The 27,555-nt window shown below is 33.7% G+C and overlaps 1 protein-coding gene across 1 annotated transcript; it reads right to left on the reverse strand.

Annotated features, from left to right (window-relative positions):
* Positions 1-8,641: 8,641 nt before the first annotated feature.
* LOC128558079 (fibropellin-1-like) lies at positions 8,642-27,211 on the reverse strand. Its single transcript, XM_053546891.1, has 16 exons — positions 27,130-27,211; positions 26,405-26,518; positions 24,699-24,812; positions 23,457-23,570; positions 22,801-22,914; positions 22,397-22,564; positions 19,813-19,926; positions 18,107-18,220; positions 16,865-16,978; positions 16,210-16,323; positions 15,390-15,503; positions 13,192-13,305; positions 12,543-12,656; positions 11,720-11,833; positions 10,733-10,796; positions 8,642-8,786 (listed from the first exon to the last, which is right to left on the reverse strand). Exons 1-16 carry the CDS (start codon positions 27,209-27,211, stop codon positions 8,642-8,644), a joined length of 1,827 nt encoding a protein of 608 aa, XP_053402866.1.
* Between the last annotated feature and the right edge of the window lie 344 nt (positions 27,212-27,555).

The raw sequence follows: 27,555 nt of genomic DNA on the forward strand, positions 1-27,555 counted from the left end.
GAAAAAAAACTCCAGTTGTTTCGAAAAAACAGTTTTCAATGTTAAGGTCGCTATGATCTTTGACCCAGTGACCCCAAATCAATAGAGGTCATCTACATATCAAAACCATTTGAATATTCAAAGTCCTAGTTCTCCAATTATTGAGTGGAAACCATTTTCAATGTTCATGTTCCTGTTACTTTGACCCAGTGACCCAAAACTCAATGTAGGTCATCTACACATCAAGACCGAAAAATCTATGAAGATTCAAGGTGCTAGGTGAAATGGTTCTCCAGTTATTGAGCGGAAACTATTTTTCATGTTAAGGTCCCTGTGACCTTGGCCTTTGACCCCCAAAAAAGAACAATAGGATTCATCTACACATCATGATCAATAAACCTATGAACTTTAAAGGTGTTAGGTGAAATGGATCTCCAGTTATTGAACAGAAACTGTTTTCGATGTTCAGGTCCCTGTGACCTTGAACTTTGACCCTGTAACCTCAAAATCAAACGGGTTCATCTACACATCAAGGCCAATAAACCAATAAAGTGTCAGGTCCGCGGTAAAATGGTTCTCCAGTTATTGAGCGGAAACATTTCTTTTTATGTTCAGGTCACTGTGACCTTGACCTTTTACCATGTGACCAAATTTTCACTTACTAGGGGATCATTCTGGCCAAGTTTCATTGAAATCTTCCAGTAGTTTCTGAGAAGTAGCTATAACAGAAATTTATTAAATTTCGTATCAAATACAGTAACTCTTTTAATTATCATACCAGAATCAAACACACTTAGGACCACCTTGGGTACTCGGGGATCAATCTGACCAAGTTTTATTGAAATCTGACTAGTAGTTTCTTACTAGTAGCGATAACAAGAATAGCTAATGGACCATGGACGAAAAGCGATTTAACTTGCCCACTATATGTTCAAATGGTGGGATAATAAAACGACAAAATGCACACACCCTGTAGCAGCAATCCCATAATTGGTCAATACAATTGAAAAATTGATCTCATCAATTCAGTTTGCATGCAGAACAATTTTCCCCAGGGCAATGAGCCAGAATTAAAAAAAAATAAAATCAATAGAATTTCTGGTTTATATGTTATTTTCAAAAATAGACTTCAACACGAATCATATTCAGATTCAGAAGATACTGTTTTTTAACATGTTTTACATAAAACATCTACTACCCAAATGGCTAATTCCTGCGTAGTTTTGAACAAGTTTGTTCAGTGGCTACTGAGGAGATGTTATTTAATGCAATTGTTGACAGCGATACAGAACATAATAAAAGCTGCTCTGACCAAAAATTGACATTTAGTCAGGTGAGTTAAACACAAGAGGGCCAATATAAGAAATCGCTCAACTGAGAAAAAATAGAAAGGTGATTTGATAAGTCTGTCCTTATGTAAGTCTATTTTAGAGTTGCCTCCTGGGTGGGTTAAATTTTGACCCTAAGGAATAAATAGAAGCAATTTGTAGAGGACCACCAGATGATATTACATACTACGTGTAGTAAGAAACTGCTTTTGAGAAGCACGTCTCCCAGTACTGCTCAGTCTCTTTGCGTAGAAGTTACTCTGCAAAAAGCCTTAAAACTTTAGCATTAACAAGCCGTGACCTTGACCTTGATCCGACCAAAAGGCCCAGATTATATGCTCATTTAAATTAAGCCAGTGCTTTCCGAGGAATTGGGCTGAAACTATTACAGTAATGTTACAGTAAGTCCAGTGGTTAAAGAGATGCTCTTTGAATGAAAATGTCGACAAAGAACGGACAATGGACGGACGAAAGGCGATACTATGACAGGCACATGTGTGCTAAAAACAAAAACAAAACAAGTAACAGTATCAAGTGTATCATTTTTAATATCTTTCATGAACAGCTTTAACATCAAGATTTCAGAAAATAAAATCCGTCATAAAACTTGTGAAAATTACTAAAAATGAAGCTGTTTTTCTACTTAGTGAAAGAGCAACAACAATCAATCAATAACCAATTAACTATTCAAGACAAAGTGGTTCCACATATTACATTTTGAATGCATATAAAGGGACATCGAATCTATATAATAATGTTTTGCTATCGTGTAATGAAAAGTTGTTTCGATATAAAGACAGAACGGTTCCATATATCACATTTTGAACGCATATAAAGAGAAATCGAATTTATATAATAATGTTTTACTATCATATAATGAAAAGTTGGTTCCATATAAAGACAGAACGGTTCCATATATCACATTTTGAACGCATATAAAGGGAAATCAATCTATATAATAATGTTTTGCTATCATATGATGAAAAGTTGGTTCCATATAAAGGCAGAACGGTTCCATATATTACATTTTGAGTGCATATAAAGGGAAATCGCATCTATATAATAGTGTTTTGCTATCATATAATGAAATGCTAGTTCCATATAAAGGCAGAATGGTACCATATATTACATTTTGAATGCATATATAGGGAAATCGAATCTATATAATAATGTTTTGCTATTCATATAATGAAAAGTTGTTTCCATACAAAGGCGAAACGGTTCCATATGTCGCATTTACCAATTTGTATAACGAGCGAATGAACCTATATACTCTTAAAACGAATGAATAAATATGATGAAAAGTTGGTTCCATATAAAGACGAAACGGTTTGATATACTGAATTTTCCAATTTATATAATGAGCGTATGAACCTATATATTCTTAAAACGAATGAATAACACGAAAAGACAGTCACGGCGTTCCATACCAGGCACTTAAAAGTTTGCTTTTATATAGTATTTATTATTATAGACAATACAAATTGTAAGAAAATCCTTCGGAATCATATAACACAACTAAATATAATAACAGCATAGTCGGTTTGATTATGTTATAGAGAGGAAATCAAATATGCAATTCCCTTTGTGCCAAATAGAACCAGCTTCGAATAAATGGTCTCCACATTCACATTCATAAAAGTGTTTAAGAAATATTTATGCTGAACGTCACCTTTGCAATTTATAAAAAGTAACCATGTAGTGTTATCAAACAGATTTTCAAAACCACTTTTGATCAAATATTTAAAATAATGAACATTTTGTTCTTATTGTATCATTGGGTTTGGAGTTGTACTGACACAGTTTAGATCATATGAAAATTACAACAAGAATACGTTCTAGGATGTTGTAACCGAAAAGCTTGGTTTAAATGTAAGCAATAATTCAAATTCTGAAACTTTAATATCTGTAAATTGATATTCAATGTAGTGAATGTCAAACACACAATTCAAGAAATAAATTTATAATGGAATTATGTTCCATCCGTAAATCATTAAATGTATACTGGAAATAATATAATCATCGTTACTATTAATAATGACACATATTGAAATGAATATACAAAATGTTTTTTTTTTCTTTTATTAAATTATTATTATTATTATAATTATACCAGATTTATATAATTATATAAATATCATGTAACCAGAACATCCAGATACGACCATATAACGCCTGTTCTGCGTGAACTCCATTGGCTTCCTGTGCAATGTAGGGTAGAATACAAAATTATAACACATACAATAAGGCACTCAAAGATCAATCACCAGCTTATGTAGCGAACATTTCTAGAAATATATACAAACCCTCCAGAAATCTGAGATCGCAGAATTTAAAGCATTAAAACTAGTGGGGCCCAAATGTCGAACCCAAAACGATTTGGTGACAGGAGCTTTCAGACAGCTGCTGCGAGGTTATGGAATGCCCTCCCCTCTGGCATAAGAGAGTGCAAGACCGTGCAAAGTTTCAAAAAGCGCTAAAGACGCTTATTTCATACAATTCTTTGGCAACTAACATCTCACTGATTACCCGATTTATAATGTAGGTACATTGCCGGCCAATTAAATTTCTTTTTGTTAAGAACTCCGTGTGACAGAATAATATTGGCGGTGTTTTTTTCTGTGGATGTATCTTGGATGTTCTCCGGACCGTTTAGGTAGGGATTGGCCCAATCACCGGACGGTTTGCATGCTGTGATGCATGTCGCGGGCATCATACCGTTTAATTCTGTCTGTTCAAAATGTAAGATATCTTCTGTTCTATTCTGCTCTGACCTGTGTCTTTGATAGGTCAGTTAATGTTTTATGATATTGTATTTTGTTTCATGTTTTGATCTGCCTACCTTCCAATTTAAAATGCTTGGTATCTTATTACCGTAATGTAATTTTAATTTCTTCTATAATAGTTCAATTCCCATTTTTTTATTGAACATTATATAAATGTTTTTATGTAAAGCACTTTTGAACGTATTTTTATATGAAAAGAGTGCTATATAAATGTGGTATATAATAATAATAATGTAAAATATAATTATAAAATGTACCACAGCCCTTTATTTCTTGTTGAAAGATGTACTGTATTTCTGTAAAATAAACAGTTTATATACAACTGAAAAAATGCTTTGAAAATAAAATATAAAAGCAGTGCCCTTTGTAAAATAACATTATGTGCAATAGTCGCATAAAATACGTCAATAAATATATAAAAAATAAGCTCGACATTGCATAGTTTACTATATGAGAATTCATTGCTTTTAATTAATTAATTGTTATGTGTTACGTCCATAAAATATTTATAATAATTTCATAAAATATTGAGTTTATTATTCTTATTATTTTATGGAAGACATACTTCCTTGATGTTTCATATTGACAAATTGATTTATACAAAAACAAAATACTTTTAAAGTTCTGAAATTGCATTATCTGAAAAATGGGCAAATTACACTCCAAAAAACTATGACACTTGCCGTTTTGATAATACATTTTATGTAAGCTTCATTGAAGAATTCAAAACTATTGGGTATCATTAATATTAACAAATGTGCTTTACTATAAAAATTATAAAGCGTTTCAGAGAATTATAATCAAAGGCCTGAAGGGCCTGAGAGTCGGCTAATGATTGATGTACTGGTAGTATAGTCTACCAGTTTCAGTTTGGTTTTAGTTTTTTTCCTCAACTGAATAGAGATTTTGTTACAATACATGAAATGGACATTCAGTCGATGCCTAGTAAAACTTTGATTGACATTATACAATTATTAAACCCAATATATTTCTCTAAAATTGAAGAGTGGTTCGCAAAAATAAAAATGTTGAAAGTACATACTACAATTTGACAGGTGACACTAAGATACTGCCCATGACTATAAATATTTTTCCAGTAAACATTTGCCTCCGGCATTACCAAAACAGGCAATTATCGGCTGGTAGATATTCGCACATGATAAAATTTGAATATGAAAATTTATATATTGAAATATTATAGCGCGGATTGCCACATACAATTTGTAACGGATGGACGAAAGAACTGTTCAGATATTTTACAGATAAGAGGCCTGGCAATAACCGTGTCACACGCTAGGAATTGTTCAATCATATTATAAGGGATGTGATTTTAAAGTATACTTACTTTTGCGTTTAAAGATATGTAAATGTTGCTTAGTGTCAATATATAGTGTCATGAATGTTTACACTGACAGGAAAATTGCGCATTCGAAACTAAGAGAAGTTACACGGACTAGCTACCAATTTCGGAAAAGATAACCAATATTAATAAATGCAGTTCTTTTTTAGTTAAAACCATCATTTATTCTATTTCAGACCTGTTAACCCCTTCAAAACCATGTCAGTAGTCCCCAAGTCTATGTACTTTCTATTATCCGTTTTGATTCATGTAGACAGACAGGCCCAGACTGGGCTGAAAAAATGTTTGAGCCATTTTTACGTGGTCGGTAGCAGGGTGGGTGTCGGGAGGGGTGTTCCTTCCCGCTTTGAACTGCAGTCAGATTTTGAAATGGGCATTGTGGCAGGTGGTAAAAGGGCAAATGTATCAAACTGTAAAGTGGCAATATGGGGGCAGGGTGTGGGAGGATACCCCCTCCTGCAAGTAGGGTTTGGGGCATCACCACAAGGAAATTTTGAAAATGTAGACCCTTGATATAGCCTTTGGTGCGATTTCTAACTGAAAATTTATGTTTCAATTTCTAAATATTACCTAGATTCTTTTTAGTATTACAATATTCAAAGTATGAATGACTGTCACTTCATATTTTTACTTTCAGGTCATGCCTCAGCACTAGAATATAAGTCTGATATTGATTCTATGTATGTATTATAAAAATAAATTCTAGAATCATTTCTGTTACAATAATATCTATCATGTCTGTTACTTTTATGTTTAAATTTTATAACACAGCTCGATATTTACCCAAAATATTATATTCGGATATGATTACACTTTCTTTTATACTGCCAAAATCTCCAGTTTCAACAATATGTTTTACAAATTGTGATGATATGAAGACAGTTTAGCAGCAATTGGCAGTATCTGACATTGAAGTTTACGGTGATATATTTAAATCATTTCATAAAAAAAAATTGTTTCGTTTCGTCAAAGCACTCTAACATAGACGATCTACTTTCGATTTCAAAAACTACAAGAAAATACAATTTAATGTTTCGCCGATTTGTTTATTTCTCGAAAAATAAGAATTAATATCATTTTTAATATCAATAGTAACTAAACAAACCAGTAAGAGCTTCTTCTTCCGATAATTTATCCGTTTACTGACTACAAAATTCAACCCACGCAAAGTCGTAGAAGCATTGTTATAAACAATGCACATATCTTATTCGGGTCATTTAAAATGAAGCTGTCATAATTTAATTTCATCGATGTGGTAAACTCTTTGATAAGAGACATTCCAATGCTTTCAGAGGTACCCACTCAATAAAATACTAGCAGTATGTTCTGGAACTATATTTTGTCTTTCGCTGGATGTTACGCAAGCTTTGTAAGTCTGCGCAATTCATAAAATGCACAGCACAATAAATTTGTTATTTGCGCAATGATTTTAAACATTATTTTTTGAAACGGACAGGGTAACAAATGGATAATTTGGCTAATAAGTTAATATGCAGTTTTTATTTGAATTTGTGAACATCATATTTGCTATTTTGTGACAAAAGGGCATAATATTCGTCACCATAATCATATGCGCAAATGTATTACCAAATCCCGCAGAATCGTTATGCGTGTTTATGCTTAATGCGTTACCGCGGAAAAATACGTGGCTTTATTCGAGTATTGCACAATTACAAGTCATAAATATGACAGATTACATCGTATATTGGTCATAGCAAATAGGATTGACATAAATGAACTTCATTCGATCAATGAACTCTTTGAAATTAGAGACAATCCAATGGAACTACATCACTTCGCTGTGTTGTGAGGCCATTTAAGAATGAGAAATCGTGCGATAGCAAGGACTCGTCAAACGCTTGACAGCGTTTAGCCGACTCAAAAATCATCACAGTTACAGTTATGAGGAAAAAATATTCAGATTCTTTTATCAATGACTGTCCAGTTAATTATATTGATAAAAAGTACTTTAGCAGTTATTTTAGTCATATACCTTTATTCATGTAGTGTGAAGAAGTGTATTCCTATAAAGCAAAACATAAATCCAAATTACTTTGAGCATAACTATTCAAAAGCAATGTCCTTTCTAGAAGTATTTAACATTATGTGCATTAGTCGTGTGAAATACAAAAAAAAAATGTGCAAGAAATATAGCTCCACTTTTCATTTTACTTCACGAGTACTTTTTGCCTTTATCTAAGTGTTGTGTGATAACATATTCAAGCTCTTTACAAAATACATTAAAAAGCATTTTCCTATTCTAAAATATCTGAATTTTTTAGCAAGAGTTCAACTTGACTGCAGTCACATTACCTGTTCCACAATATTCAGATACACACTTGAGTTCTAGTATATATGCTTTCAGATAAAACAAGTTCTATGCCACGAGCCAATAGCCCAAATTCTAGAAATTGGCATCGATCAAACTGGCCAAAAAAAAATCTCAAGTGCGCATCTGTCATAAACGTACCACACCTCAATGGTAAGTGCTACAGGGCTAAACCTTGACCGTTAAAGGCCTATATTATTAACTTTTATCTTGATCACATATGATATTTTCCGTTACTAAATATGAATACTTTCTGGTTTCTAAAACTATAATAAATTAAATAGCTTATATCTAGTAAGATTTCTAGTCATGCGTAAACACTAGACGTTAAAAACTAATAAAATAATAAATTTTCTCTCAATGTCATTAAATTTCCATGACACGCACGGGAACGTCTGCGTTGTTCTTTCACATTGAAGTGATTTCCTTTTGAATTATCCGTTTTGGGGCCGTAATGCGTTTACGCTTTTCCATGGAATGCGCATATATAAAAAGTATTTTGACAGCACGTGAGCGCGAGAGTCTCCTTGTTAACACACGTTTTCTTTTCTGGTAAAATATATCCGAAAAAAGACAAGAACATCAGTTTTATGCTAGAATAAGACATGTATTGAATATCTGTTTAAGTCATTTCCATTCTGGATGAAATAAATGGTTGTACCTAAAGTAAGCCTTTGGCCAACACATACTTACTTTAAACACGCCCCTTTATTTCATATCTAAATGGAAGCTATTACATCGCATTTCGTCTTTTTTTTCAATATCACAATAGTTCCAAAGTCTTGCGGGAACTGTTGTAACACACCAGGGATCTTGATATTGTAAGAAGGATACCGGGTTTCTGCAATAGTTGTGGGCATTAGCTAGTACTGTTTCGGGAAAGTACTGTAAGTTTGTATACGAATGTAAATGTGGGGTCTGGGAGTCCCACCTCTGACACGGTGTTCCCGTCACTATCCAGTTTCTTTTCCCCATGTACTCCCTCGGTGTCGTACCTTACCATTCTGGAAAAGATATAAAACATAATTATCATATTTCTACAACCAGATTTTCTTTGATTCAACAAAGTAGATGTCGTAGCATTTGAAATGTTGTGTATACAGATTTTCGAATGGCTCCATAGTATAATAACCGAAAAGTATTTTACCAGAGAGTAAAACAAGCAGTATGGTTCTCGTTTATACAAAATATATAAGAAGCTAGATCAATATAGGGTTTGTTGGCGCAGGGGATGTGTTGAAGAAAATGTGATCATTTTGTAGAAATAGTTTTGACGGTTCGAATCTTCCATTCGTTCAAACATTTTTTTTGAGTGCATACTTTGTTAAGTTTGTTATTCTCTTATTCCTTATTTAAAATTGTTTTTGTTCTTATTTTCGCATGAAATCGGCAGAATATTTAAATTAATCAATACTGAAATTATTGACGGGAAATGTTATTTAAAGCGAAGTATATAATTTCATACAGTTTATGTAACTAACCCAATTGTGCTTTCAAACTCTAAATATACAATCACGTGTTAATAATGACATATTTCAGATAGCGGAGAAGTTGCAGCTTATTAACTAACTTGAGTTGCCTTCATTGAACCTTATTGAGAAACAAGAAATCAAACACAGTTTAAAAATAAAACTTATGCGGGTCTGGGAATCGATCTCAAGACGGAAAAGTCCGACACGAAGCACACCATGCCATGAATTCCCAGTCATATACTACCACTTTATATTTCCCGCGGTAGCGTACTATGACAAATAAAAAGTCTATATCTGCATGTAGTTCTCATATGCTATATCATTGTGTAACATTATCGCATTCGAATTAAGCGTTACTAAATAACCTATAGTATTTCTTTTTAACCGTCGATATTCCAGAAATTACTTGAAACGTTAAAGACCCAACACGACCTAATTCACGACCGATGATAATACTAGTATGGTACAGCTATTCTACAAGATGGCAGGTGGACAATTTAGGCCCTTCTTTACTAAAATAATGTGTTTTCACAACTTCATCTGCAAACTTCTTCATCGATGGAAAAGTTATGGAATGGACAAGAAACAGACCATGTTAACCTTTAACCTGTAAATGTGACCTTGACCTTATAGCTAGGGGCCTGGATTTGTACAAGACACGTTTTCTCGTTATGGGGAAAATGTATGCCAAATAATTTCGAAAACCCGTGATAACTAACAGAGTTACGAACCGGACACGAAACAGACCCTATTTACCTTTGACTTGACTTCTAAGTGTGACCTTGATCTTGGAGCTAGGGGTCTGGGTCTTGCGTGCGACACATTGTGATATTGTTGTAATCATTTATGCTAAGTTCTTTCAAAATCCGTGTATGGATGACAGGGCATCAATCTCTCAACAAATTATTGATAGGTTTGTGATCTATATACGGCTGACCAGGACTGCTAATGATAAATTCAAGAGTTCGTCTTTGTTACGTCATGAAAGTGAAAACCTCAGTCCGTCTTTACAATATATTTCATGTAAAGAACTTTCAAAACATTCATTTTTCTTATTTGGATATTTTCCATTTAATAAAATTTTCGTTAATAGCCTAAGCGTCTCGCCAATAGAAAATACCTGTCTGGAAATTCTAAGAGGACAATTTCAGATGAACATAAAAAGGGCCCCAAACTTTCGCTATTATGTATTCAATAAAACAATCTGACTCAAATTGATTAGCTTTCCATCACGAAATTTTTGCGACAGTTAAAACTGATTGTTTTCAACATATGAATGATGGTAAAATACCTTGCGAATGCCTGTGGTAATTAAAAATTAATTTATAAGATACTTGTTTCATGTAATTAGACATTGATGATTTTATTTGTTGTAATTTGAAAATTGTTGAAATATTTGATTATTAGAGGCCATTTAATAAAGAATACCTAGTTCGCAGTGCGTTCCAGTATAACCAAGTGCAGAAATACACATGTACCCGATCAACATAACAACACAGCTGCCACCATTTTCACACGGTGAACTGTAACAGTCATCCACGTCTGTGAGAGACAAAGAAGTCAACTTACTGAAGGTTGTTAATTTCATCAACCCACTTTTCTATCAACTGTGATAACTTCATAAAAATCTTTTTCGACAATAATTTTCTGGTTGTGAGTGACCAGTTGAAAAGTAATCAAGCATTCCAGTAACAGTTATGACGTAAATTGTGCTGACATATAACCTTTAAAAACAAAATAGTGCAGGACAGTCTATAGATGTAAAATAGGATCTTAATCACCCTTTATTTGGCAGAATAGCTGCATTTAACGTTGACTGCATTATGATTTATCTTGCTCACAGTTCAAGCCAACACATCCCGCAGAACACGTTTATGTACATTTATTAATCATGTCAACACAAGCTACTTTGTTTGACAACAAGAAATGTTGCATTCATCTATTGTGAAAACTCAATTATTTGGTTCATCGGCAAAAGTACAAAGGACATATAAGCATGTATTATGTTACTTATATATTTTTAAACAATACGTACAAAAAGGTAAAATTATTATATCATAAATGTGCAGACCTCACTGTTTTTTTTTTGTTGTTGTTGTTGGGATTAACGTCGCAGCGACGCGAATTAAGGTCATATGGCGACTTTCCAGCTTTGATGGTGGAGGAAGACCCCACCTGCGTAGAACCACCGGTCTTAATATTATATTATAACACATAATTATCCATATTATTTGACAGATGTATACTAATTGTAGTATTATGATTATTATTATTCCTGTATTGTCCGAGTCAATTCGGCCTTACATCTATTATGGCTTATGCTTTTATGATGCTTCAAATTTATAAATCGGCCAGTTAGAAATAGGAAACACAGTAAAGTGCAAGAAAAACAATTCCAAAATCATCGCCTATCAGCGCATCCGTGTATACCAATACATAATTGGAGGCATTTTAATAAATTATACCTTGTTCACAGTGCGTTCCAGTATAACCAGATGCACAAGTACAAGTGTACCCGTTCAACATATCTACACAGCTGGCACCATTCCCACATGGTGAACTGTGACATTCATCCATATCTGTAAGAGACAAAGAAGTCACCTTACTGAAGGTTGTATTTTTTTTTTCATCAAATGGTAACCTCCTTTTCCACCAGCTGTGATTACTACATAAAAATCTTGTTCGACAATAATCTATGGTTGTGAGTGGTCAAATGAAAAGTAACCAAGGATTCCAATAACAGTTATGACGTAAATTGTGTTGACATATAACCTTTAAAAACGAAATTGTGAGATGTAAGATGGGATCTCAATTACTCTTTCTTCGTTAGAATGCTGTTACTGGAATGTGACATAACGCGGAAGAAATCAAATAAATTTCTATTATCCATATGTATTTCTGGAACATATGTATACTATATTATACAAAGCATTAATTGGAATAAATGTAGAATGATGAAAAACATTTTAATATGCTTAATATTCTAGGTGCATAATTTTACAAACTAAAATGTCGACAGATCACATATATTATAACATATAATTATCCGTATTATTTGACAGATGTATATTAATTGTGATATGATGATTATTATTATTCCTGTATTGTCAGAGCCAGTTCGGCCTTACATCTATTATGGCTTATGCTTTTATGATGCTACAAAATTAGAAATCGACCAGTTAGGAATATGAAACACAGTAAACTTCAAGACGAAAATCCCCAAAACATCGCCTATCGGCTGATCATTGTATACCAATACATAAGCGGAGGCCTTTTCATAAACTATACCTTGTTCGCAGTGCGTTCCAGTATAACCAGATGCACAAGTACACATGTACCCGTTCAACATATCAACACAGCTGCAAGCATTTCCACATGGTGGACTGTGACAGTCATCAACGTCTGTATGAGACAAAGAAGTCACCTAACTGAAGGTTGTTAATTATATCAAATGGTATCCTCCTTTTCAATTAACTGTGATAACTACATAAAAATCTTGTTCGACAATAATTTATGGTTGTGAGTGGTCAAATGAAAAGTATTCAAGGATTCCAGTAACAGTTATGACGTAAATATTATCGACGAAAGGACAAAGGTCATATCAGCAAGTATCATGCGATCTATATATTTTTAAACTGTACATACAAAAAAGGTAAAATAATTATATTATAAAAGTGCAATCACTGTTACTGGAATGCATAATGTAGAAGAAATCAAATTAATGTCTTTCGTTCATACATGTATTTCTGGAACATATGTATACTTTATTATTTAAAGCAAACATATGGCTTATGCTTTTATGATGCTACAAAATTATTAATCGGCCAGTTAGGAATAAGAAGCCCAGTAAAGTTCAAGAAGAAAATCCCAAAACCATCGCCTATCGGCTCATCAGTGTACACCAATACATACGTGGAGGCCTTTTCATAAACTATACCTTGTTCGCAATGCGTTCCAGTATAACCAGATGCACAAGTACACATGTACCCGTTCAACATATCAACACAGCTGCCAGCATTCCCACATGGTGAAGTGTAACAGTCATCCACATCTGTAAGAGACAAAGAAGTCACCTTTCTAAAGGTTGTTATTTACATGAACACCCTTTTCTATCAACAGTGATTACAACATAAAAATCTTTTTCGACAATAATTTATTGCTGTAAGTGGTCAAATGAAAAGTAATCAAGCATTGCAGTAACAGTTATGACGTAAATTGTGCTGACATATAAACTTTAACAACAAAATAGTGAGATGTAAGATGGGATCTTAATTACTCTTTCTTCATTAGAATAGCTGCAGTCTACGGTGATGTAGAACACGTGCATGTATATTTATCGATCATGTCAACACAAGTCGCTCCTTTTGACAAGACGAAATGTGTCATTCATGTACTGCTAAAACTCATTTATTTGGTTTAATTTATAAATATTATCCTCAAAAGAACAAAGGCCATATCAGAAAGTATCATGTGACCTATATATTGTTAAACAATACGTACAAAAAGGTAAAATTATTATATCATAAATGTGCAATCACTGTTATTTGAATGTAACATAACTAGGAAGATATCAAATTAATGTCTTTCATCCATACAAGTATTTCTGGAACATATGTATACTATATTTTTCAAAGCAATAATTGGAATAAATGTAGAATGATGAAAAACAGTTTAATATGCTTAATATTCTAGATGTATAATCTTACAAACTAAAGTGTCGACATATCACATATATACTATAACATATAATTATCCATATTATTTGACTGATGTATATGACTTGTGGTTTTATGATGATTATTATTCCTGTATTGTCCGATTCAATTCGGCATTTCATGCATTATCTCATCACGGGGCACGTTTGAATATAGCAATAAGATAATTCATCAATGCATATAAAAGTTATGGAGCAGAAACAGTTTTTACTTGACTTTCAATAGTAAACTTGACATTTATGTATTATGGCTTAGTCTTTTATGATGCTACAAAATTATAAATCGGCCAGTTAGGAATACGAAGCACAGTAAAGTTCAAGAAAAAAAATCCCAAAATCATCGCCTATCGGCTCATCCGTGTATACCAATACAAAATTAGAGGCCTTTTATTAAACTATACCTTGTTCGTGCCACCATTCCCACATGGTGAAGTGTAACAGTCATCCATATCTGTAAGAGACAAAGAAGTCAACTTACTGAAGGTTTTATTTTCCATCTAATGGTAACCTCCTTTTCCATCAGCTGTGATAACTACATAAAAATCTTGTTCGACAATAATTTATGGTTGTGAGTGGTCAAATGAAAAGTAACCAAGGATTCCAAATACAGTTATGACGTAAATTGTGCTGACATATAACCTTTAAAAACAAAATTGTGAGATGTAAGATGGGATCTCAATTACTCTTTCTTCGTTAGAATGCTGTTACTGCAATGTGACATAACGCGGAAGAAATCAAATAAATTTCTATTATCTATATGTATTTCTGGAACATATGTATACTATATTATACAAAGCATTAATTGGAATAAATGTAGAATGATGAAAAACATTTTAGTACGCTTAATATTCTAGGTGCATAATTTTACAAACTAAAATGTCGACAGATCACATATATTATATCACATAATTATCCGTATTATTTGACAGATGTATATTAATTGTGATATTATGATTATTATTATTCCAGTATTGTCAGAACCAATTCGGCCTTACATCTATTATGGCTTATGCTTTTATAGTGCTACAAAATTATAAATCGGCCGATAACATATAATTATCCATATTATTTGACTGATGTATATGTCTTGTGGTTTTATGATTATTATTATTCCTGTATTGTCCGATTCAATCGGCATTTTATGCATTATCTCATCACGGGGCACGTTTGAATGTAGCAATAAGATAATCCACCAATGCATATAAAAGTTATGGAGCAGAAACAGTTTTTACTTGACTTTCAATATTAAACTTGACATTTATGTATTATGGCTTAGTCTTTTATGATGCTACAAAATTATAAATCGGCCAGTTAGGAATGCGAAGCACAGTAAAGTTCAAGACGAAAATCCCAAAATCATCGCCTATCGGCTCATCAGTGTATACCAATGCATAAAATGGAGGCCTTTTATTAAACTATACCTTGTTCGCAGTGCGTTCCAGTATAACCAGATGCACAAGTACACGTGTACCCGTTCAACATATCAACACAGCTGCCACCATTCCCACATGGTGAATTGTAACAGTCATCCACATCTGTAAGAGACAAAGAAGTCACCTTACTGAAGTTTTTTTTTTTTTTATCAAATGGTAACCTCCTTTTCCATCAGCTGTGATAACTACATAAAAATCTTGTTCGACAATAATTTATGGTTGTGAGTGGTCAAATGAAAAGTAACCAAGGATTCCAAATACAGTTATGACCTAAATTGTGCTGACATATAACCTTTAAAAACGAAATTGTGAGATGTAAGATGGGATCTCAATTACTCTTTCTTCGTTAGAATGTTGTTACTGGAATGTGACATAACGCGGAAGAAATCAAATAAATTTCTATTATCCATATGTATTTCTGGAACATATGTATACTATATTATACAAAGCATTAATTGGAATAAATGTAGAATGATTAAACATATTTTAGTACGCTTAATATTCTAGGTGCATAAGTTTACAAACTAAAATGTCGACAGATCACATATATTATATCACATAATTATCCGTATTATTTGACAGATGTATATTAATTGTGATATTATGATTATTATTATTCTAGTATTGTCAGAGCCAATTCGGCCTTACATCTATTATGGCTTATGCTTTTATGATGCTACAAAATTACAAATCGGCCAGTTAGGAATATGAAACACAGTAAATTTCAACACGAAAATCCCCAAAACATCGCCTATCGGCTCATCATTGTATACCAATACATACGTGGAGGCCTTTTCATAAACTATACCTTGTTCGCAGTGCGTTCCAGTATAACCAGATGCACAAGTACACATGTACCCGTTCAACATATCAACACAGCTGCCAGCATTTCCACATGGTAAACTGTGACAGTCATCAACATCTGTAAGAGACAAAGAAGTCACCTTACTGAAGGTTGTTAATTATATCAAATGGTATCCTCCTTTTCAATTAACTGTGATAACTACATAAAAATCTTGTTCGACAATAATTTATGAGTGTGAGTGGTCAAATGAAAAGTATTCAAAGATTCCAGTAACAGTTATGACGTAAATAATATCGACGAAAGGACAAAGGTCATATCAGCAAGTATCATGCGATCGATCTATATATTTTTAAAACTGTACATACAAAAAGGTAAAATAATTATATTATAAAAGTGCAATCACTGTAACTGGAATATAACATAATGTAGAAGAAATCAAATTAATGTCTTTCGTTCATACATATATTTCTGGAACATATGTATACTATATTATTTAAAGCAAATATATGGCTTATGCTTTTATGATGCTACAAAATTATTAATCGGCCAGTTATGAATAAGAAGCCAGTAAAGTTCAAGAAGAAAATCCCAAAATCATCGCCTATCGGGTCATCAGTGTATACCCATACAAAAATGGAGGTCTTTTCATAAACTATACCTTGTTCGCAGTGCGTTCCAGTATAACCAGATGCACAAGTACACGTGTACCCGTTCAATATATCAACACAGCTGCCACCATTCCCACATGGTGAACTGTGACAGTCATCTATATCTGTAAGAGACAAAGAAGTCAGCTTACGTAAGGTTGTTAATTTCATAAACCCCCTTTTCTATCAACTGTGACAACTAAATAAAAACCTTGTTCGACAATAATTGATGGTTGTGAGTGGTGAAATGAAATGTAGTCAAGGATTTTAGTAACAGTTATGACGTAAATTGTGCTGACATATACCCTTTAAGAACAAAATGGTAAGATGTAAGATCGGATCTAAATTACTCATTCTTTGTTCGAATTGCTGATTTCTACGGTGATTGCATTATGATTTATTTTGATCAAAGTTAAGGGCAACATGTCCCGCAGAATACGTGTATGTATATTTATTGATGATGTTAACACAAGCCACTCCATATGACACGAAGAATCGTGGCATTCATCTACAGCGATAACTCGATTATTTGGTTTTATTTATAAATATTATCGCCAAAAGAACAAAGGTCCAGTCAGCAAGTATCATGTGATCTACATATTTTTAAACGATACGTAAAAGAAAGGTAAAACGATTATATCATAAAACTGCAATCACTGTTACTGGATTGAAACATAACTTAGAAGAAATCAAATTAATGTCTTTCATTCATACATGTATTTCTGGAACATATGTTTACTAAACAGTGCAACTTCTGTAGAGCAACACCCTTTTGGAGATACAAATATCGGCTGTTATGTAGAGGTTGTTGTTCTGGACGGGTAAATTTTATAGTATATTTAAGCTAACGAAAATTTTCGTGATGTTGTTATATAGAGGTTTTAGCTGAAGAGAGGGCTGCTTTGGAGAGGCAATAATTGGAATAAATGTAAAATGATGAATACCAATTTAGTATGCTTAATATTCTAGGTGTATAATTTTACAAACTAAAATGTCGACAGATCACATATAGTATAACACAAAATTATCCATATTATTTGAGAGAGGTATATTAATTGTGATGTTATGATTATTATTATTCCTGCATTGTCCTAGCCAATTCGGCGTTTCATCTATTATGGCTTATGCTTTTATGATTGGCCAATTAGGAATATGAAACACAGTAAAGTTCAAGACGAAAATCCCAAAACCATCGCCTATCGGCTCATCAGTGTACACCAATACATACGTGGAGGCCTTTTCATAAACTATACCTTGTTCGCAGTGCGTTCCAGTATAACCAGATGCACAAGTACACATGTACCCGTTCAACATATCAACACAGCTGCCACCATTCCCACATGGTGAAGTGTAACAGTCATCCACATCTGTAAGAGACAAAGAAGTCACCTTTCTAAGGTTGTTATTTACATGAACCCCCTTTTCTATCAAATGTGATTACAACATAAAAATCTTTTTCGACAATAATTTATTGTTGTGAGTGCTCAAATGAAAAGTAATCAAGCATTGCAGTAACAGTTATGACGTAAATTGTGCTGACATATAAACTTTAACAACAAAATAGTGAGATGTAAGATGGGATCTTAATTACTCTTTCTTCATTAGAATAGCTGCATTCTACGGTGATGTAAAACACGTGCATGTATATTTATTGATCATGTCAAGACAAGACGCTCCATTTGACAAGAAGAAATGTGGCATTCATCTACAGCGAAAACTCATTTATTTGGTTTAATTTATAAATATTATCCTCAAAAGAACAAAGGCCATATCAGCAAGTATCATGTGACCTATATATTGTTAAACAATACGTAAAAAAGGTAAAATTATTATATCATAATTGTGCAATCTCTGTTATTTGAATGTAACATAAGTAGGAAGAAATCAAATTAATGTCTTTCATCCATACTTTCTGGAACTTATATATACTATATTGTTTAAAGCAATAATTGGAATAAATGTAGAATAATGAAAACCCTTTTAATAAGCTTAATATTCTAGATGTATAATTTTACAAACTAAAATGTCGACAGATCACATATACTATTACACATAATTATCCGTATTATTTGACTGATGTATATTAATTGTGGTATCTTGATTATTATTATTCCAGTATTGTCAGAGTCAATCCGGCCTTTCATGTATTATGGCTTATGCTTTTATGATGCTACAAAATTATAAATCGGCCAGTTAGGAATACGAAACACAGTAAAGTTCAAGACAAAAGAAATCCTCAAATCATCGCCTATCGGCTCATCAGTGTATACCAATACTAAAGTGGAGGCCTTTTATTAAACTATACCTTGTCCGCAGTGCGTTCCAGTTTAACCAGATGCACAAGTACACGTGTACCCGTTTAACATATCAACACAGCTGCTACCATTCCCACATGGTGAACTGTAACAGTCATCCAAATTTGTAAGAGACAAAGAAGTCACCTCACTAAAGGTTGTTTATTTTATAAAATGGTAACCTCCTTTTCAATCAACTGTGATAACTACATAAAAATCTTGTTCGACAATAATTTATGGTTGTGATTGGTCAAATGAAAAGTAATCAAGCCTTCCAGTTACAGTTATGACGTAAATTGTGCTGAAATATAACCTTCAAATACAAAATACTGAGATGTAAGATGGGATTTTAGTTACTCCTTTTTCGTTAGAATAGCTGCATTCTACGGTGATTGCATTATGATTTATCTTGCTCACAGTTAAAGACAACATATCCCGCAGAACACGTGCATGTATATTTATTGTTCATGTCAACACAGGTCGCTCCATTTGACAAGGAGAATTATTGCATTCATCTTCAGCGAAATCTCGATACAAACCATCATGTGTTAACAGCACGTGAATTGCCTTGTTTGCACACGATACATGTAATTAGACATTGATGATTTTACTTGTCATTAATTTTTGAAATATTTGATAATTGGAGGCCTTTTCATAAATTATACCTTGTTGGCAGTGCGTTCCAGTATAACCAGATGTACAAGTACACGTGTACCCGTTCAACATATCAACACAGCTGCCACCATTCCCACATGGTGAACTGTGACAGTCATCCACATCTGTAGGAGACAAAGAAGTCACCTTACTGAAGTTTGTTAATTTCATCAACCTCCTTTTCTATCAAATTTTTATAACTACATAAAAATCTTTTTCGACAATAATTTATGTTGTGATTGGTCAAATGAAAAGTAATCAAGCATTCCAGTAACAGTTATGACGTAAATTGTGCTGACATATAAACTTTAACAACAAATAGTAAGATGTAAGATGGATCTTAATTACTTTTTCTTCGTTAGAATAGCTGCATTCTACCGTGATGTAAGTTATGGACAGGAAAAGAAACACCTTTGACTTTTAAGTGTAACCTTGACCTTGGAGCTAGAGGTTTTGGTCTTGCGCATGACACTTCGACTCATTATGGTAAACATTTATGCCGAGTTATTTCAAAATCCCTTCATGGATGACAGAGTTATGGACTGGACACGAAACAGACCATGCTAGCATTTGACCTCTTAGTGTGACCTTGACATTGGATCTAGGGCTTTGGGTCTTGCACGTCATCTCATTATGGTGAACATTTAAGTTATTTCAAAACCCCTTCCTGGATGTAAGAGTTACAGCCCGGACAAGAATTTACCGGTCGGACAGTGCGATTTTAATATGCGCACCTTCGGGGGCATAAACAATGGGTTGCGGGGATGGGGGGGGGGGTTGGGTGGCGGGATTATGCATGATCAGGGTGGTGGGCATGATTGGGTGGAGGAGTGAGGTGGCGGAACGGTACAACTTTGCATGTTGATAAATATTGTTGGAATGTTTGAATAAAAAATAATAAAAGGAATGAAACACATTTTTGGTAGGGAGGTGAGGAGGGGGGAGCGGGTGGACGGGGAGGGGTGTGACCAAGGCAAGGTGGTGACCAGGTGTGGGTACACAACTTCACATGTTTGTAATAAATGTTCATGGAAAAGAATGAAAGAAGTTTAATAAAATTCTACCAATTGGTCGGTTTGTTATGTACAAATCTGTAGATTTTTAAACAATCAAAGAACAATAACTCTTAGGAAAATTGACCGATTAAAAAAAATGACAGGCATCATCGAAGTATGTTGGCTCATATTTATTTCAAGTTTCATGAAATTCTACCAGCTTGTTATTGAGAAATGGCTGCAGACGTAGATTTTTCATTAAATCAAGGGCAATAACTCTAAGGGAAATTGACCAATAAGAAAAACTTGACGGGCATCATCGCAGTATGTTGATTCATGTTTGGCTGCGGTTTGGCTGAGGACGGACACACGGACGAACGCACGGACATGACGGACGGACAAAGCCATTTCAATACCCACTCCCGATTTCATCGGGGTGTGGGGGTGGGGGATAAAAATTGCTTGCAGAATAAGCATTAAGAAAAATGTGTTTAAGCACAATAAAGATAACTATAAAGTTACCACACTGAGCTACATAGGAGAGTCAAAATTTGAATTGTTATTGCAGCGTTTAAAAAAAAAGTCAAAATTGTTATTGCAGCGTTTAAAAAAAAACTACTGATTTTATTATCTGTTAGCTTTTTCAAATTACATATTTTATGTATTTTTTTGAGGTGTGCGTAATACTGATATCAGACAAACCGTGTAGCTGCTGCAGAAGGGCGAACTTGGGTTTAGTGTTGTTGCCGAGTATGATCATTAAATTATGTGGTATTATATTGTTTCAGTTAAGCAAGTGCTAGAACATTATATATATGCAAGAATAAGTAGTGCAGCCTGTGCTATACCTATACAGGGCTATTAATTTTTACGGATGTATAAAACAAGTCTGCGTGAAAAGTTGCATACCGAAGAATATTCCTCCGGCCAATAATCAATAGCGGTCTGATTTTCTATATAGAAATAAGAAGGGCATTTACACATTTTACCTAATTAATAACAAAACCACTAGAAATAAGAAACCTTAGGTGCAAAAAAATATTACCAATGTTCAATATTTGATTCGTCGTACGGTATTCTTTTAAAAAAGATATCTTTATATTTGATTCGTAAAACATACGATTTATAATGCCATCATTTCGTCATTTTTTCCTTCTGTTTTCTATAATTATAAAATGTGTAAAAATCTCATATATGCGTTTATTCAAAGCATTTTTCGTATGAAACCATTGAAATAAAAACTTAGGTGCAAGTGATTTCCTACTCTCAATAAATTTATCTTTTGAATAATATTTATTTCATTTTGTAAAATAAAAATTTGATGTGTCAACAGACGAAAACTGTAGATCTACTGCAGAAATACGTATTGCTGATAACGTAGAAATAATACGTACACAGCAATATATAATGAATATTACATGGGTGTCTTCTCGTATTGAATTTATCAAACGAGAATGCTAATTAAGGTGATAAAATGAAAACTAAAATTGAAAACAATAAAATAATTCAACGCTCATGTGATTTTCATGATCACGTGATATTTGTGACAGTACTATGTAACACTAGGCTGGGAGTTTGATATTAAAAGTCAGTCTAATACCTTCACATGTTGACGATTCCCATTCTCCGCTGGCCTGACACTGAATACTGTGCTTGTTTGCAAGGTATCCAACAACGCATTCAACAGTGGCTGTATCAAGATATGACTTTTGGTTTTCGACATCTAGTGTGGCAACACCGTTCGGTAAAACTGGAAGATTTCCACATGCTGTAAAGATAAATGAGAATTTGATTTTGTCTTGTTGTATAAAGCAATTAGTTTTTTTTTAATTATAAAAATAAAAGAACATAATCATCGTATGTGTGACGCCGTGGGTCTATAATGTCTGTCATAGTTTTGGTATAAGAGTTATAACAATTGACCTCGACAAAGTTTGAAATATATCTACCGAAGACGTTTAGGGTATACCAATACATACGTGGAGGCCTTTTCATAAACTATACCTTGTTCGCAGTGCGTTCCAGTATAACCAGATGCACAAGTACACATGTACCCGTTCAACATATCAACACAGCTGCCAGCATTTCCACATGGTAAACTGTGACAGTCATCAACATCTGTAAGAGACAAAGAAGTCACCTTACTGAAGGTTGTTAATTATATCAAATGGTATCCTCCTTTTCAATTAACTGTGATAACTACATAAAAATCTTGTTCGACAATAATTTATGAGTGTGAGTGGTCAAATGAAAAGTATTCAAAGATTCCAGTAACAGTTATGACGTAAATAATATCGACGAAAGGACAAAGGTCATATCAGCAAGTATCATGCGATCGATCTATATATTTTTAAACTGTACATACAAAAAAGGTAAAATAATTATATTATAAAAGTGCAATCACTGTAACTGGAATATAACATAATGTAGAAGAAATCAAATTAATGTCTTTCGTTCATACATATATTTCTGGAACATATGTATACTATATTATTTAAAGCAAATATATGGCTTATGCTTTTATGATGCTACAAAATTATTAATCGGCCAGTTATGAATAAGAAGCCCAGTAAAGTTCAAGAAGAAAATCCCAAAATCATCGCCTATCGGGTCATCAGTGTATACCCATACAAAAATGGAGGTCTTTTCATAAACTATACCTTGTTCGCAGTGCGTTCCAGTATAACCAGATGCACAAGTACACGTGTACCCGTTCAATATATCAACACAGCTGCCACCATTCCCACATGGTGAACTGTGACAGTCATCTATATCTGTAAGAGACAAAGAAGTCAGCTTACGTAAGGTTGTTAATTTCATAAACCCCCTTTTCTATCAACTGTGACAACTAAATAAAAACCTTGTTCGACAATAATTGATGGTTGTGAGTGGTGAAATGAAATGTAGTCAAGGATTTTAGTAACAGTTATGACGTAAATTGTGCTGACATATACCCTTTAAGAACAAAATGGTAAGATGTAAGATCGGATCTAAATTACTCATTCTTTGTTCGAATTGCTGATTTCTACGGTGATTGCATTATGATTTATTTTGATCAAAGTTAAGGGCAACATGTCCCGCAGAATACGTGTATGTATATTTATTGATGATGTTAACACAAGCCACTCCATATGACACGAAGAATCGTGGCATTCATCTACAGCGATAACTCGATTATTTGGTTTTATTTATAAATATTATCGCCAAAAGAACAAAGGTCCAGTCAGCAAGTATCATGTGATCTACATATTTTTAAACGATACGTAAAAGAAAGGTAAAACGATTATATCATAAAACTGCAATCACTGTTACTGGATTGAAACATAACTTAGAAGAAATCAAATTAATGTCTTTCATTCATACATGTATTTCTGGAACATATGTTTACTAAACAGTGCAACTTCTGTAGAGCAACACCCTTTTGGAGATACAAATATCGGCTGTTATGTAGAGGTTGTTGTTCTGGACGGGTAAATTTTATAGTATATTTAAGCTAACGAAAATTTTCGTGATGTTGTTATATAGAGGTTTTAGCTGAAGAGAGGGCTGCTTTGGAGAGGCAATAATTGGAATAAATGTAAAATGATGAATACCAATTTAGTATGCTTAATATTCTAGGTGTATAATTTTACAAACTAAAATGTCGACAGATCACATATAGTATAACACAAAATTATCCATATTATTTGAGAGAGGTATATTAATTGTGATGTTATGATTATTATTATTCCTGCATTGTCCTAGCCAATTCGGCGTTTCATCTATTATGGCTTATGCTTTTATGATTGGCCAATTAGGAATATGAAACACAGTAAAGTTCAAGACGAAAATCCCAAAACCATCGCCTATCGGCTCATCAGTGTACACCAATACATACGTGGAGGCCTTTTCATAAACTATACCTTGTTCGCAGTGCGTTCCAGTATAACCAGATGCACAAGTACACATGTACCCGTTCAACATATCAACACAGCTGCCACCATTCCCACATGGTGAAGTGTAACAGTCATCCACATCTGTAAGAGACAAAGAAGTCACCTTTCTAAGGTTGTTATTTACATGAACCCCCTTTTCTATCAAATGTGATTACAACATAAAAATCTTTTTCGACAATAATTTATTGTTGTGAGTGCTCAAATGAAAAGTAATCAAGCATTGCAGTAACAGTTATGACGTAAATTGTGCTGACATATAAACTTTAACAACAAAATAGTGAGATGTAAGATGGGATCTTAATTACTCTTTCTTCATTAGAATAGCTGCATTCTACGGTGATGTAAAACACGTGCATGTATATTTATTGATCATGTCAAGACAAGACGCTCCATTTGACAAGAAGAAATGTGGCATTCATCTACAGCGAAAACTCATTTATTTGGTTTTATTTATAAATATTATCCACAAAAGAACAAAGGCCATATCAGCGAGTATCATGTGACCTATATATTGTTAAACAATACGTAAAAAAGGTAAAATTATTATATCATAATTGTGCAATCTCTGTTATTTGAATGTAACATAAGTAGGAAGAAATCAAATTAATGTCTTTCATCCATACTTTCTGGAACTTATATATACTATATTGTTTAAAGCAATAATTGGAATAAATGTAGAATAATGAAAACCCTTTTAATAAGCTTAATATTCTAGATGTATAATTTTACAAACTAAAATGTCGACAGATCACATATACTATTACACATAATTATCCGTATTATTTGACTGATGTATATTAATTGTGGTATCTTGATTATTATTATTCCAGTATTGTCAGAGTCAATCCGGCCTTTCATGTATCATGGCTTATGCTTTTATGATGCTACAAAATTATAAATCGGCCAGTTAGGAATACGAAACACAGTAAAGTTCAAGACAAAAGAAATCCTCAAATCATCGCCTATCGGCTCATCAGTGTATACCAATACTAAAGTGGAGGCCTTTTATTAAACTATACCTTGTCCGCAGTGCGTTCCAGTTTAACCAGATGCACAAGTACACGTGTACCCGTTTAACATATCAACACAGCTGCTACCATTCCCACATGGTGAACTGTAACAGTCATCCAAATTTGTAAGAGACAAAGAAGTCACCTCACTAAAGGTTGTTTATTTTATAAAATGGTAACCTCCTTTTCAATCAACTGTGATAACTACATAAAAATCTTGTTCGACAATAATTTATGGTTGTGATTGGTCAAATGAAAAGTAATCAAGCCTTCCAGTTACAGTTATGACGTAAATTGTGCTGAAATATAACCTTCAAATACAAAATACTGAGATGTAAGATGGGATTTTAGTTACTCCTTTTTCGTTAGAATAGCTGCATTCTACGGTGATTGCATTATGATTTATCTTGCTCACAGTTAAAGACAACATATCCCGCAGAACACGTGCATGTATATTTATTGTTCATGTCAACACAGGTCGCTCCATTTGACAAGGAGAATTATTGCATTCATCTTCAGCGAAATCTCGATACAAACCATCATGTGTTAACAGCACGTGAATTGCCTTGTTTGCACACGATACATGTAATTAGACATTGATGATTTTACTTGTCATTAATTTTTGAAATATTTGATAATTGGAGGCCTTTTCATAAATTATACCTTGTTGGCAGTGCGTTCCAGTATAACCAGATGTACAAGTACACGTGTACCCGTTCAACATATCAACACAGCTGCCACCATTCCCACATGGTGAACTGTGACAGTCATCCACATCTGTAGGAGACAAAGAAGTCACCTTACTGAAGTTTGTTAATTTCATCAACCTCCTTTTCTATCAAATTTTTATAACTACATAAAAATCTTTTTCGACAATAATTTATGTTGTGATTGGTCAAATGAAAAGTAATCAAGCATTCCAGTAACAGTTATGACGTAAATTGTGCTGACATATAAACTTTAACAACAAAATAGTAAGATGTAAGATGGGATCTTAATTACTTTTTCTTCGTTAGAATAGCTGCATTCTACCGTGATGTAAGTTATGGACAGGAAAAGAAACACCTTTGACTTTTAAGTGTAACCTTGACCTTGGAGCTAGAGGTTTTGGTCTTGCGCATGACACTTCGACTCATTATGGTAAACATTTATGCCGAGTTATTTCAAAATCCCTTCATGGATGACAGAGTTATGGACTGGACACGAAACAGACCATGCTAGCATTTGACCTCTTAGTGTGACCTTGACATTGGATCTAGGGGTTTGGGTCTTGCACGTCATCTCATTATGGTGAACATTTAAGTTATTTCAAAACCCCTTCCTGGATGTAAGAGTTACAGCCCGGACAAGAATTTACCGGTCGGACAGTGCGATTTTAATATGCGCACCTTCGGGGGCATAAACAATGGGTTGCGGGGATGGGGGTGGGGGTTGGGTTGCGGGATTATGCATGATCAGGGTGGTGGGCATGATTGGGTGGAGGAGTGAGGTGGCGGAACGGTACAACTTTGCATGTTGATAAATATTGTTGGAATGTTTGAATAAAAAATAATAAAAGGAATGAAACACATTTTTGGTAGGGAGGTGAGGAGGGGGGAGCGGGTGGACGGGGAGGGGTGTGACCAAGGCAAGGTGGTGACCAGGTGTGGGTACACAACTTCACATGTTTGTAATAAATGTTCATGGAAAAGAATGAAAGAAGTTTAATAAAATTCTACCAATTGGTCGGTTTGTTATGTACAAATCTGTAGATTTTTAAACAATCAAAGAACAATAACTCTTAGGAAAATTGACCGATTAAAAAAAATGACAGG

This window comes from Mercenaria mercenaria, chromosome 6 (assembly GCF_021730395.1).
Source record: "Mercenaria mercenaria strain notata chromosome 6, MADL_Memer_1, whole genome shotgun sequence".
Taxonomy (NCBI): domain Eukaryota; kingdom Metazoa; phylum Mollusca; class Bivalvia; order Venerida; family Veneridae; genus Mercenaria; species Mercenaria mercenaria.